This window comes from Muscardinus avellanarius, assembly GCF_963383645.1.
Source record: "Muscardinus avellanarius genome assembly, chromosome: 10".
Lineage (NCBI taxonomy): Eukaryota > Metazoa > Chordata > Mammalia > Rodentia > Gliridae > Muscardinus > Muscardinus avellanarius.
The window spans coordinates 73,612,622-73,627,602 of NC_137796.1; the positions used below are offsets into that span (position 1 = coordinate 73,612,622).

At 49.9% G+C, this 14,981-nt stretch overlaps 1 protein-coding gene across 1 annotated transcript in view; it reads left to right on the forward strand.

The window, feature by feature from the left end:
• Nucleotides 1-14,981, forward strand: part of SDK1 (sidekick cell adhesion molecule 1) — a gene marked incomplete at both ends in the record, with an annotated part of 886,211 nt that overhangs the window by 838,416 nt on the left and 32,814 nt on the right. Inside the window, 2 exons of the mRNA XM_080702238.1 lie at nucleotides 9,707-9,868; nucleotides 10,711-10,836. Of these exons, the coding sequence (XP_080558364.1) occupies nucleotides 9,707-9,868; nucleotides 10,711-10,836 (288 nt within the window). The remainder of the gene's footprint in view (nucleotides 1-9,706; nucleotides 9,869-10,710; nucleotides 10,837-14,981) is intronic.

Sequence of the window (14,981 nt, forward strand, 5' to 3'; positions counted from 1 at the left end):
ATTTTGTATTGGATAATTTGTTTTTTGTAGTGTTCAGTGTCCCAAATTCTTTATATATTCTAGATTTTAGTCTTCTCTCAGAGCAGTAGCTGGCAAAGTTTTGTCCTGTTCTGTAGGCTCTCTCTTCAGACTTCTGCTGTTTCTTAGAGTGCACAGAAAGACCTTCCTTTTTATTGGCTAGACAGAATAAAGATTGTCAAAATGGCCATACCACGAAAAGTTATCTATAGATTCCGTGCAAATCCCTATCAAAATACCAACATCATTCTTCACAGAGCTAGAAAAAAATTACTAAAATTGATACAGAAAAACAAAAGACCCAGCATAGACGAAGCAATTCTGATCAATAAGAACCGTGCTAGAGGCCTCACCATACTTGATTTCAAATTCCACCACAGAGCTATGATAACAACAATAGCATGGTAGCAGTACAAAAACAGGTACCCAGACCGATGGAATAGAAGATACAGAAACAAATCTTCACACTCACAGCCAGTTGATTTTCAACAAAGAAGCCAAAAATATATGTAGGAGAAAAACAGCCTTCTCAAAAATGGTACTGGGGAAACTGGACATCCAGCTGTAGAATGAAGGTTAGACCCCAGTCCCTCACTCTGCATAAGTCAGCTCAAGATGGATCAAAGACCTAGAATTTAGACCCGAAATTTTGCAATTACTAGAAGAGGAAAGAAAATTGAGAATCAGTGAATGGGATGGCAATAAATATTTATTAAGTGCCTGCTGTGTGCCAACACTCTCATGGATGCTGGAATACACAGACCCAGGGAAGCAAGAGTCTTGACTGACTTGCATATTGAGATCCTTGCTCCCCTGAGTCCAGACAGCTTATGTTCCAGAGGAGAGAGACAATATGCAAATATTTACACCAACAAGCAAAAATCTGATAGTAATCAATGCTATGAAGAAAGGGGTTAGGATAACACAAGGGCGTTGGGCATAGGAGAGGGCCTACATGTCAGGAAGGACCCAGGGCACTGTCTTCCATGAAGACATTCCTAGGGGAGGCTCACTGATGGCCCAATCCCTGAAGGAGGCAGGGCTCATGTCACCCTGTGGCCAGAGCTTTCTGAGAAGAGGAGCATGTGGCAGGCTGGAGCTGCCGGAGGAGGTCTGCATTTTCTGGGGAAGGGGTCATGGCTGGATCTGGAATGTCCCCCAAAGGCTCATGTGGCTGAGGTTTGGTCCACAGTACAGCGGTGCTCAGCACTGGGGCCTTGGGGAGTGACTGGACCTAAGGGCTCTGATCCCTTAATGGCTGACCCCTCGATGGATGTCTCGCTGAATGGAGTCTTGGGGCAGGTGGAAACCACAGCAGGTGAGGCCTACTTGGTGACGCGGGTGCTTGGAGGGCATGCCCTTGAGAGGGCAGCTTGTTCCTTATTTTCTCCTTTCTCTCTGCTTCCTGGCTGCCATACACTGGGCATCTGTGTTCCACCACGCCCTCCTGCCATGATGTTCCTTTTCACCCCAAGCCCAGTGCAATGCGGCCAAGTGACTGCTGACTGACATCTGAAACCATGAGCCAAAAGAAAGCTCCCCTCTGAGGCTGGGTTTTTCTCAGGCACCTTATCATCCCAATGGAAAACTGACCAATACAAAAGGAACCCAAAGCAAGAGGACCCAATTTACCCAAGACCAGGATCCCCCTGGCTAAATACCACAGTTGCAAATGCCACAGGATGAAAAGAGAGTTACTGATCGCCCCAGAACTTCCTAGATCGATCAGGAATAAGCCCTCTGGAGAGCGCAGAGGGAGCGTATAAAAGCAGGAGCGAGAGGAGAAATGACAGTGAAGAGCAGATGGAAATGGGAGACAGAATGCAGGTGGCTTGGGGGAGAATGGGATGCAGGGATCCCAAGGGAGATCGAGGGAGGACGGAGGACAGCAGTTGAGGACTGCAGCGGGGCCCCAGGGGAGCTTGGAGGAGCGGCAGGATACTGGGAAGGAGAAAAGTGGCGGATTACAGATGCTCTTGATGGGCAGAGCCAGTGGAATAGGCCCACGGATGGAGATGAAGGTGAGAAAGGTTGCTAAGAAACAGGGGGGTGGTACTCTCCTTAGCATGGTACTTACTCCTGTACCTGCTGTGTTCAAGTGTTACCCATCTCTGGTATTATTTTAACTCCTTCTATGGCCATCTCTCTCATATGCTAGGTTACAGAGGGCTCCATCACATCTTTTGTCTTTCTTTTTTTATGGTACTGTGGATGGAACCCAGGAGCATTCGACCTCCAAGCTACACCTCCAGCCCTATTTTTTTATTATTATTATTATTTTTTTTTTTTGGTACTGGGGTTCCTGGAAGCCCTTCTACCTCTGGGCTACACTCCCAGACTTATTTTATTTTTGGAAACAGGGTCTCTTATGCCAGCGCGGCCGGCTTTGAACCTGCGCGATCCTCCTGTCTCCGCCTCCTGTCTCTGCCTCCCAAGCACGGGGATTACAAGCATGCACCACCACGCCCAGCTTTATTCTTTATTTTGATACAGGGTCTCACTGAGTTGCAAAGAGCCTCACTAAGTAGCTGAGGCTGTCCGCGAACCTCTATCCCCCTAAGTCAGCCTCCCAAATGCTGTGATTACAAGCATTCATGACATCTTTCTCTCACCCCACTGCATGCCCAGAGGCAAATCCAGCTGTCTGTGCCCAGTGGCCTACGGTGGGTTTTCCCTGGTAATATAAAGACAGACTGTAAAAATCACAGATCATTTGAATGTCTAGGAAGAAATATATAACCAGCACATCAAATAATACTGGCTCTCCATTTAAAGTAGTGATAAAAGTTTCCCTTTAAAATAAGCACATTTGGATAAAACTTGGAAGGAGGATGTGTAAGCACTACATCTTATTTCCTTGAATCTGAGATACCATTGACTGTAGGCTTCATCATTATTTTATTATCTGCCAAGAAAGAAGAACAAATGTTACCAAGAAACTGGCCCAGTACTCGTGTGCCGTGGATCCTGAGCCGCACGCCAAATCTGAGACATGAAAGTGTGAGAAAGAACAACAGAACGTGTTTGAGGTGGTCGAGAAGCTTGGCGGGTTCACAGTGGAGAAGCTGCGTGGCTGTGGTTTCCGGAACGCAAAGAGCGCTCCGGAGGGACCTGGACTCAGGGTGGCCCTACTCTGCGCTGTGCTTCCTGGAGCCCATTGCCTGTCTGGAAACTGGGGGAGGGGGGGGCTCGTGGCACACGCCGGGGAGGGCACCCGCCCATCGTTCCTGTGTGTTCTGCAGACAGAAGTGGAAGGGAATTTCCAGAGGCTTCCATCTTGCTTAGCAATGTTCCTCCTTTTCTTGATGTGTGTTCTCCTTTCCCCACATGCTTGAGCACATGTGTACACACAGGTCTGTGTTCCAGGAAGCCATGTGACAAAAGCCCTTTCAGGATTCACCAACCAGAGTCACACAAAGGAGAAATGATTGCCAGACACTCGTGGGTCTCTTGACTTAGGAGTCCTTTCTTTATTTTTCTTTTTTCTTTCTTTTTTTTTTTTTTGTGGTCCTAGGAATTGAACCCAGGAGCATTCTACCTCTGAGCTCTACCCTCAGTACTATTTTCTTTTTCATTTTGAAATAAGGTCTTACTAAGTTGCTAAAGCTGTCACTAAATTGCTGAGCCTGGCTGCGAACCTGTGATCCTCCTGTCTCAGCCTCACAAATATAGGATTCCAGGCATGCACCACCATGCCAGGCTTTATGAGTCCTTCTTGATCAAGGACAACTTGAGTTTTCCCATTCTTCCTCAAACAAACAACCTATGCGGCTGCCCTGTCCCTTCTTAAAAAAAAAAAAATGTCTACAGACTCTAGAAACCCACAGCGTACTCACCTGCGCCTCAGCTCTTAACTCTTCCCCATACCAGTTGCTCTCCAGGCACGGCCTTTCTGTGGACCATTCCTCACTGGGAATTTTCACGCGGCGGCCTTGAAGAGGTCTGTAATCTCCTCGCTACACTGCCGCTCTTCTAGGACTGGTCTTGGTTTCCACTAAACCTTCCCCACCCCTCTCTCCCAGGAGCTGATCACACACTGCTCGCTGGCGTCCCTTGCATGGCCAGGGCTGACATTTCTCATCCATTTTTGCATGAAGTTTTGCATGATCTGAAAGGGCAAAGAGTACATCCCACTGGACGATCCTGTTTGTGGCGTTCTGCACCCTCATCGCTCTCCTCGTGCCCCATAGACACGATCCCACCAGGCACCGTCATGAGGTTTCCTGAGCATTTACTACAAACCGGGCACTGTGCACTTACCATTCGTCACCCTGAATCTTCACGACGACTTCACTTGGAGCCCTTGCCTTGATCCCCACTTATGAAGAAACTGCGCTTTGAGCCCTTCCTTCATTTGCCCCAAATCTGCATTTCAAGAACAAAGAAGAGCGCCTGGCCGTGAACCCAGGGCCCCGACTGGAGAGCCTCGGTCTGAACTGTTTCCTGGCGGGTGTGAGCGTGCACGTCAGAGACGGAGCGCAAGGCGGATTTATTAAAGCGTTTCACATTCCAGACAAGTCTCGGGCTGCACAGCCGGGCGCGGGCTCCTCACTCCCCCAGTGACAACAGGTGGAAGCACTTCAGTCACAGCCATTTTCGCCTCTTTTCACAAGCCATGAGACTGCCATCACCAGCGTCGTCTCTTTTGTCTGTTGAGAAAAGGGCTGTTTCTTTCAGCCCTCCGTTCCAGCTTCAGCGAGGAGGAACGTATTATGCTGTGAGACAAGCGGGAGGCGGGAGAGCTCTGGGGCTTTGCCGCTCCCGCCACAGGTTGGGAGGGGCCGGAATCTCACCACTCGAGAAGAAACCCGGACCTCTGAAGTCTCACCTGTCAAGGGCTTGCACCCAGCCCCACGTCCTGCTCCCTGTGCTTCTACTGCAGCGGATCCAAGATCTAGACTGCTGGTGGCAAGCAGGGCCCAGCGCCAGCCCTGGCCCTGCAGAGCTGCCCCCAAGCAGCAGGCCAGAGGGGCCCCCTGGGCTCCTTTGCTCCAGCGCAGGCCCCGTCCCACCCGGCAGCCGGCCCTGCTCTGGCTGGGTGACGTGGGAGCAGCCTCAGTCCTCTCTGGCAATCAGAAGCAGCCTGCTCCCTGGAGTAGAACTTTGTCAGTTCGGCTCCCCAGCACCTCCCTGCTGGACCCTTGCCCTTCCAGAGAAGGCCCTGCCCAGGCCTGCCAGCAGAGCTCCTAGGTCCAGCCACTCACCTGCCTAGACTGGCAGTTCTTGCTAGAACCCTAGCAGAACCAGGCCTCACCCGTGAGTATATTCTGCAGCCACACAGGCCAATGAAAAATGGCAAATCAGACTAACCGACATCTGTCCACAGCCAGGGAGTCTCATCTAGACGCACACACTGTGTCTGCACGAAGACGCCGTCAGGGTAGATAGGCTGGGCTCACGCCTCCCTGTGTCCGGACCCCAGGCGGCACTCCTCATACTCCCTAGGGGCTTGGCTGTGTGACTCGCTGGGCTTCCTGAACAATAGAAGTTGTGGGGCAAGCAGAGAGCGACAGGTCCGTGCGGATGCCCTGCTGCTTGCGGTTAGACCTCTGTCACCATGCAGACACACCAGAGCTGGCCTTCGGGTGACCCAGTCAGCTCCAGTGCCTCAGCCGACGGGCACGTAGGAGAGGCCACGGGGGGGGGGGGGCAGCCACCCCCAGCTAAGACCCACAGGCCTGAGCCCAGCGGGCACCAGCCCCGCGGGCCCCACAGGAACGTGGGCTAGGTCCAGAGGTAGCCTCTGAGCCACTGATTTGGGCGTGGCTGTGTATACAAGGGGACAAGTGAGGACACTAGGTGGCACAGCTGCAGTTGTCTAGCGTGTGACTCCTGGGGATGACAAAGGGAAGAGGCGAGGTTTGGCTGATACAAGAGGCTGCTGGATGGCGCTGGAAGCCCCGGAGCGCGGGTGCAGGTGCCGTCCAGGCCAGGCAGTGAGTGTTGACAGGTTGCCATGTTGCCTGGCACTCCTGCCCACATCCAGCCCGAGCTGGCCCAGGCCTTCATACCTGGCCCTGGACAGAGTGCACGGTGGCCTCCCCTTCTGGGTGACAGGCTGAGCTGGTGGCCTTACCAGAAGGCCAGGGCCCTTGGACAGATGAGCCTTTGTGTGGGCCTCTGGAAGAAACCATTACCCTCTTCAGTGCTGGATTCCGGATTTACAGCAGGGAAGGGGGTGTAGTCACTAGGTCTCCATATGATTTCCAACACTTTAAAATACCTCATAGAAACTGGGCGTGGTGGCACACGCTTGTAATCCCAGCATTCGGGAGGCTGAGACAGGAGGATTGTGGTTTGCAGACAGCCCCAGCGACTTAGCGAGGCCCTTTGCAACGTAGTGAGACCCCATTTCAAAAAAAATGAATAAAAAATAGGGCTGGGGGTATAGCTCAGAGGTACAATGCCCCTGGGTTCCATTCCCAGTACTGCAAAAGAATAAAATAAAATGCCTCATAGGAGCCCTGCATCTCTCAGAGACATGGTTGCAAGTGTAATGACATCAGGCATCTTTATTTTGGGCTACAATTACATCCCCTCTCTGCAATAATGGTGGTCCTCCTGTGAAGACTGCCAAAGACAGGAGAGATGTGTTCATGTGTGTGCATGTGCCTGTTGTGTGTGTGCCTGTGTGTGTGTGTGTGTGTGTGTGTGTGTGTGTGTGTGTGAAAGAGAGAGAGAGAGAGAGAAACCTTAAAATATGTTTCTTTAAAATGCGGTAAAGACAGTGTTGTTTAACTGAAGATTGAAACTGAGCCTGAAGGGAGGTACCTCTGAGCTACCCTCAGCCCTATTTTATTTTATTTGTATTTTGAAACAGGGTTTCACTAGGTTGCTGAGGCTGGCCTCGAAATTGTAACTCTTCTGTCTCAGTCACCCAAGGGATTACGGGCATGCACCACCATGGCCGGTGTAAAGATAGTTAAAAAAAAAAAAAAAAAGCAGTTAGCCAACAGCAGGCTCGTCTGGTAGTGACTGGCTGTCGGTAGGGTGTTCAGGCCTGTCTTGCTGGGGCAGACATCTGCAAACCCCAAGCTGAGGTAAGCAGAGAGCAGCCTTTGCCCGATGTCCCCAAGGTCCCTCCATCAAGAAAACAGTCCCCAGCTCCTCCTGCGGCTGAGATGCAGCCCACGGCCATTCCCAGCCAGCCCCGTCTCTGCCAGGAGCACCCTGGCGCCGGACCCCTTGCTAGCTGGAGTACTGAGCTACGTGAAGCCCTGTGCTATTTGAGCACTGAGCCATGAGGTTCCTAGGAATCTGGTTTTCTGGCAGAGCTATTTTTACATTTTTAAAAATGTTTTAAACAGTAGTATTTTATGGGATTGCACCCTGAGGCTCTGTAGTGCAGGGCATAGTCTAAAAATTGACTGAATAAATAAAATTCTGACACACTTGAGATGGAGGGGAGGCCAGACTGGCTCTGCCTCCTAGTGGGACAGAATTTACAAAATCTGTACGTGGGTTTGTTTTTGCTCCAGGGAGAATGAAGGCATTTTTTTTTTTTAACCACAGCAAAACGGAAAAAAAAAAAAAAAAGGAACTGCTATCAGAATAACTTTACATCTGACAGGACCCAGTTTGTTTGCGAGTAACAGTCATGTTTGTCCTTGTAATCGCCCTCTGGAGCAGTATCTATCAGTTTGGGGTCAGGCTGTCTCGGCAGAAGTGGCCCCATTGTTCTACAGAAAAACCCAGATGTGGAGAGTCAATCATAAAACAGCCCAAATCACACTGAAGTAATTTGGAGAAAAGTAGTTTAGCTGAACAAATGTTTTATAAAAGGCGTCATACAGAAACAGGGAAGCAGCTAGGAGGCAATTCAGAGACCTTGAGGGTTAGGGACAGTGGCTTTGAGTGACGCATTTGCTGTGTCATGAGAAGACACTTTACCCAGCTCCTCTGAAACGGGCCACTGTGGTGTGGAAAGTGCTAAATAGCACCACCTGTCCTCCACACCGAGGCTGTGGTCAGCGACCGCAGGGTTGGGCAGGAGGTGCCATCCATCAAGTGCCACTCTTCTTTTTACTTATTTATTTCTGTGGTGCTGGAGTTCAAACCCGGGGCCTTGGACATGCTAGGCAGGAGGTCTAGCACGGAGCTACACCCCTGCGCTGATCTTCACGCTCCATGGAAAACAGCCTTGCTGACCGGCTAGGCTTGGAAATGTAGCGCCCTCCAGAGAGGTAGCAACCCGCTGAAAGCTCTCAGAAGTCCTGCGGTCGGAGCTTATTTTGCTTTAATTTTTTAAAAATGCATTATTTTAATACTTATTTAACTGAGAAACACCATTTTTTTCCTTCTAGAAAATACTACATTTGTATAATTGTCCGTATTTAACCTTTCCCCAAATATTAAATCTCCATTTTCTAATTATACAGTAATCATTCTTATCCACAGTGTTGCTTTCCGTGGTTTCCATTACCTGAAATAAACCAGAGTTCATAAACACTAAATTGAAAAGTTGAGAACTGAAAACATGTGTTAGTTTTAAACTGGGTACCATTCTGAGTAATGTGATGAAATCTCCCATCAGCCTATCTCATTTCAGCTAAGACGTGAATCATCCCTTGGCGCAGCGTATCCACACTGTGTGTGCTACCCGCCTGTGAGTCACTGAGTAGCTGCCTTGGTTACCAGATCAGCTGTCTCAGTGGCACAGTACTTGTGTTCAAGGAGCCCTTAATAATGGTTCCAAAGCATAAGAAAGGGACAGATGAATTCTGGTTCTAAGTGTCAACACTGCAGGGCACCTAGAAAAAAAAACCAGTATGGACAGGGTTTGTTCTATCCACAGTTTCAGGATTGCACCAGGGAGCCTGGATAAGGGGCTTCTTATACTTAATACTACCAACAACACTTCTTTTTTTTTTTTTTTTTTTTGTAGTACTGAGGATGGAACCCTTCTACCTCCAGGCTACACTCCCAGACCTATTTTATATTTTATTTGGAAACAGGGTCTCTTAAGCCAGCGCGGATGGCTTCAAACCTGCGCGATCCTCCCGTCACCGCCTCCCAGGCGTGGGGATTACAAGCGTGCGCCACCGCGCCCGGCAACCAACAACACTTCTACACCATTCACTCATTTACATATTCCTTTGTGGCAACCAGTCTTGTCTCTAGGTGTTCAGTTCTCTGAACCAAGGCATCTTCCTCATCCTTGCTTCATGGTCTGCAGATAAGGGAAGGCCACATGTTGGCCCACCCAGTGGGGCCACGGACCCCTCCTTGGGAAGCCCACCTTTTAATTCTTCCTGTGTCTCATTCATACTCTCCTCTCCCTTGTGATTAAGTCAGAAGACTCCTAGTAACCCACCCAAGGACTCTGGACAGCTCAGGGCTACACAGGAAGGGGACCCTCTCCAGAAAGCCAGCTAGGAGCCTGCCCCAGAGGCAGGCGGGCTGCACCCCCGCCCACTGCGCCCCGTGGCCAGCCCGGCATTCCCCTCCTTCCTGTGCCTCCCGTCCGCCGTGGGCTTCTGTTCTTCTCTTTGTCAATGCCACTTGACGAGTCTGAACACTAATTACACGTATCTGTGCTGAAATTTGGCCACACTGCGGCTTAAATTCCTCCTTGTTGTAGGAATTCTTGTGCAAACCTCCAAGCTATGGCCCCTGTCATCAGGACAGATCAGGCCCTGCTTGTTCGCCTCTCCAGGCTCAGCCCGTTCTTTGTGTTTGGCCATTCCAGGGGTGAGCAAGGTGGTAACAGTGGACGTGAAGGGGAACTGGCAGCGCTGGCTGAAGGTGCGGGACCTCACCAAAGGAGTCACCTACTTCTTCCGTGTGCAAGCGCGCACCATCGCCTACGGGCCCGAGCTCCAGGCCAACGTCACCGCGGGACCAGCCGAGGGTACGTGGGGCGCCAGGGAGACAGCGAGGTGTGAATCGCTGGCCTGGGACTTGAGCCCCCACCTGCTGCTCTGGAGCTGGGGACATTTGTACACTCAGCCAAGATGTTTGGGTGGACACAGAGCTGCATAAACTGGGGGACGCTTTGACCGGATTATTGTTGTTGTTGTTATCAGTTTTGTTTTTGCACTATTGAGAATTGAACCCGAGGTGCTCTACCGGCAAACTATACCCCAGCCCCCCTCCCCTTTTGGTACTGGAATTGAACCCAGGGCCATTCTGCCTCTGAGCTACACCCGCAGCCCTTTTATTTTTATCTAGAGACAGGGTCTCGCTAAGTTGCCGAGGCGGTCCTCAAATTTGCAATCCTCCTATCTCAGCCCCCTAAGTACTGGGATTATAACGTGTACCACTGCGCCAGGCTAGTATAGAAGTTTTCAAAAGCATGTAGTAGAGATGAGCAGTTTCATAGGTGTTAAGCATGTAAATGATTTATTTTCTGGGAGAAAAATACTTTAGAGAAAATAACGGAATTCAATTTTTGAAATAAACAGCATTTTCAAGTTTTGATATGTCACAAAGAATCATATAACCTCCCACTTAGCAAACTCTGGGGCCTTGGTTAGGACACTGGCTGGGCGTGGGCAGCAGAAGTACTCCTCAGGAAGCCCCGCGGAGCCCTGGGCTCTCTGCCCGCATCCTCTGATGATCTGCTATTGTTAAGATGAAACCTGTGTTGGAGTGAGAACAAGTTACCCATCTGGAGACCTAGGAATGTAGTAGACACATCTGTCCTGCATCACAGGACAAAGCTCTAACATCTGCCCTCTTTTTATTCCACAGGGTCCCCAGGTCCCCCTAGAGATGTCCTGGTCACCAAATCCACCTCTGAACTGACCCTGCACTGGACAGAGGGCAGTGCTGGCAGCACACCCACCACAGGCTACGTCATAGAGGCCAGGCCCTCAGGTAGGGGCAGAGGACCTGGCGGGCTGCTTGGGCCCCAGGCAGCTGCCAAGCCGCCAGAAGCAGGTGCTGCCAAGAAACAGCGCCTTAGCCCAGCCAAGGCCAGTCTGCAGGGGTCAGGGCCCCCCACCTCTCTTTCTCTGCGTTTCCTCAGCAGGTGGGACAGGAGGGCAGGGTGTGGAGGAGGAGCACACCCCGCCTTCCCACTGTGCCATGCTATTAAGCTCTGGCCTTCAATTCCTGGTGCTCTGGCCACGGCACAATCAGCAGCATGATAACTGTCCTGCTAGGAAGCAGGTGATGAGATCTGGCGGGCACCTAGAGACTTTCGACTCTGGCCTCAGGAAGATGCAGGGTGTCTTCAGGGTCTCATCTCAGGGATCTAATGCCGGCAGCCTGTGGAGAGAGCCGCGCTCACTGCTGATAATTATGAATATCCTTATTGATAGGGAAGCTAAAAACACGTCATCTGCTGCGCCTTTTAGGCTCCTGAAAATGAGGTTCAGGGTCCTTTCTCCATAAGGGGCTGCATTCACCCTTTCTTCTATTCTACTTTGCTTTATTCTTGTTCACTCTTTGTTCACTGGTACATTCGTTGCGAGTATGAAAAGGATCCGGTGTGGTTTTCCACTTGGATGCAGTGTGCACAGATCACACCCATCCACCACTCATGCACTTGCCCCCTTCCTGCACCTGCCTGGTCCCCAGCAGTCACCAGCTTCCTTTTAAGGTGACTTTTTTAGTTTTCACATATAAAGAGAACATACACCACTTTCTTCATATGCCTGGCTGTTTCACTGATGTGATGTTCCACCAGTTTTACCCATTTGCTCCAGAAGACAAGATTTCATTCTCTTACTCCTCCATTAGTTAATATATACCATGTACTTTCTCTCTCTCTCTCTCTCTCTCTCTCTCTCTCTCTCTCTCTCTTTTGTGGGTCTGAGGATGGAAGCCAAGGGCATTCTACCTCCAAGCTACACCCCCAGCCCTATTTTTTATTCTTTATTTTGAAACCGGGTCTCACTGAGTTGCAGAGGGCCTCGCTAAGTAGCTGAGGCTGTCCGCGAACCGCGATCCTCCAGGTCTCAGCCTCCCGAATGCTGGGATTACAAGCGTGCGCCGCCACGCCCGGCTCCCACCATGCCCTCTTTATCTGTCCATCTGTGATGGGCACCTAGGCTAATTCTGTATCTTGGCTACTATGAAAAGAGCCACAAGAAATATCGGCGTGCCGGTATCTCTTCTTGTGCTGACGTTATTTCCTTTGGAAATGCACCCAGGAGTGGGATAGCTACATCTTCATGGCAATCATAGTTTTAGTTTTTCGAGTAAGCGCCACTCTGTTGTCCACAAAGGCCATGCTAATTGATGTGCCCATCAACCATGTGAAAGGGTTCCCTTCCACCTTAATAGCAAGAATGGACATTATGGAGAAATGAATTTCTGACGGGTTGAGTTGGATTTTACCACGGTAGCTGGAGGTGATCACTGAATACAGAGAACACTAAGCAGCTTCCCCGTGACCTTCAGGTGGCTCTGCAGTTCACCAAGAACATCTAGCCTGAAAATAGGTGACGCGCCAGGGGTGTGTCCAGGGAGGAGCCGTGAGCCGGCCACTAGATGGACTACAGCACTGGGCACCACTTTAGTCTAGTATTTTAAAAGGCCACTTAGACTAAGAGGAGAGATTCCCAAAGTCAATCCATCTCTGTGTCAGGGACGTTTCTCCTTCCTCCCCATCTACTTGCTTTTGAAAGGTTACTCGATGGAAGTGCCTTCTTGAAATGTCTAAGGTAGAACCTAACACATAAGATCAAACGACTTTTACCTCAAACCTAACACACAGAAAATTCTCAAGAACTCATCCATTAGGACTTGCTGGCCAGGGACTCCTGATAGTATCGGTTGAGCAAAGGACTCAGCCTGTTCTGAAAACAGAGGGTCCCCAAACCAGCCAAGGCTTGTCAGGGGCCTCCTGGGATCACTGGGTCCCCTGTACCCCTGACAACAGATAGCCCCAGGAAGAGCCAGCAGCTCCCCATAGTGAGGTCAGAATCAAGAGCACTGCCTGAGCCTGAGAACGGCCAGAGCTCCATCCCCAGGGGCTCCACGGGCCGAGGGGAGCGTGCTTAATGAAGGAAGCAATTCCAATATTTCTCTTCCCAAATCTGAGGGTACGTGGAACCCAGCAGGCAGAGAGCTGGGCGTAAATCGCCAGCATTTTTTTCCAAAGAGACTTGTTAGCTCTTCTGGCCCACCCTGGGTCTGCTGTGGTTAGATATGGTTCGAGTATATTCCCAAGGCCTCATGTGTTAGAAGCCTAGTCCCCAGTGTTGTGATATGGGAACTCTAAAAGGGAAGGCCTCACGGGAGGTAATTAGGTTACAGGGGGTGCTGCCTTCAGAGTGATTAATGCAGGTCACCTGGAGTGTTAGCTCCTGCAAGAGTGAGTTGTTAAAAAAAGAATGACTGGCTCCTCCCAACTATCTGGCTTCCTGTCTCGCCATGCCATCCCTCCTCTCACATGCTCTCCTGTCATGATGCCAGCTGCCACGTTGTGACACAGCCAGGTGTCCCTCACCAGGGTTGAGCAGATGCTGGTGCCACACGCTTGAATCTCTAGCACTGTGAGCCAGAGAAACCCGTTTTCTTAATGAACTATACAGTCTGGGGCATTTTGCTATAAAAACAAAAAGTGAAGTGATGGGATAGAATTCAAGAGATCCATAAACTCTGAAGGGGAAAGAGAAAAGCAATTTGTTTTTTGTCTGGGGATTGAATCCAGAAGCATTCTACCTCTGAGATACACTTTTAGCGCTTTTTTAAAAATTAATTAATTTACTTATTTTAGTGTTGGGGTTAAACTCAGGGGGCATTCTACCTCTGTGCTACACTCCTAGTCATTTTTATTTTTATTTTTGTTTTTGTTAAAACAGGGTCTCACTAAGATATCTTTTTTTTATTTTAAGTAACCTCTAATAGAAACTTTGCCTTTCTCTCTCATTAAGGGAGGTGGATTTGTTTCCTAGGGCTGTAGCACAGTGCTTCAAACAGAACAGCTTAAACCCAGGATGTTTTACGGTGCAGGTCTGGAGGGCAGAAGTCCAGTTGCAGAGTCGGCGGGCATGCTTGCTTCTGAGGCTGTGAGGAGGAGCCCGCGCTCGCCTCTCCTAGCTCCTGTGGTTACTGGCAACTCTGGATGCATCACCTCCTCTCTGTTCTTTTCCACATGGCCTTCTCCTTGCACATGTGTCCCTGTCCTAGTGTCCCCTCTCTGTAAGGATGGCAGACCACATTGGCTGAGGGGCCCACCCTGCTCCAGCATGACCTCATCTTAATTCCGTGCATCTGCCCCGACCCCATCTCCCAGTCAGGTCATCCTGAGGCACTGGAGGTTGGGATGCCCACAAAGGAATTTGCAGTCTGTGGGGAGACATGACTCCATCTGTAGTCACAGGTGAGAAACCTCCTGGGTAGCAGAAGGATCTGTGACACTGTCCATGGGAGAAGTCACGGTTGCTCTAGAGGGAAATCTCAGCTGCTGAAAGTATTTCACTGTATTATCAAAATTCCACACGACTTTGAAGTTCTGGTTGTTTGTTGACTCTGCTAGACCACGGTGACCAATGAGTTGCTAAAGGAGTGTAGACTTTCTGAGTTGCCTGTGAGTGCCTTCCATGGCCACAGGTCACCTAAATCCAACTCTCTTCATATGTCTTCCAAAGAACTGAACAAGTAAAACAAAGCAAACCACCCACGGTCCATATATCCATACCAAGTGCCTCTAGGTAATTGACACATTACTAATATCATTGGTTTTCTTATTGTTATTATCTACCTCCGAGCTACACCCCCAGCCCTTTATATTTATATTTTTATTTTGAAACGGAATCTTGCTAAGTTGCTGAGGCTAGCCTCGAACCAGTGATCCTCCTTTTTCAGCATCCCAAGATTTGGGATTACAGGCATGCACCACCCCACGGGCTCATTTATTTCCTTTTCAATTTCATGTCATGCATCTAAATCCATTCTAAGAGGATACCTTCAAGGGTGAGTTGGTTGTCAAAAGGGTCCATGGCACCAAGAACAGGCAACAAAGCCCACACTAGCCAACCACAGTCTTGCTGAATGGCTCCTTTCCACTC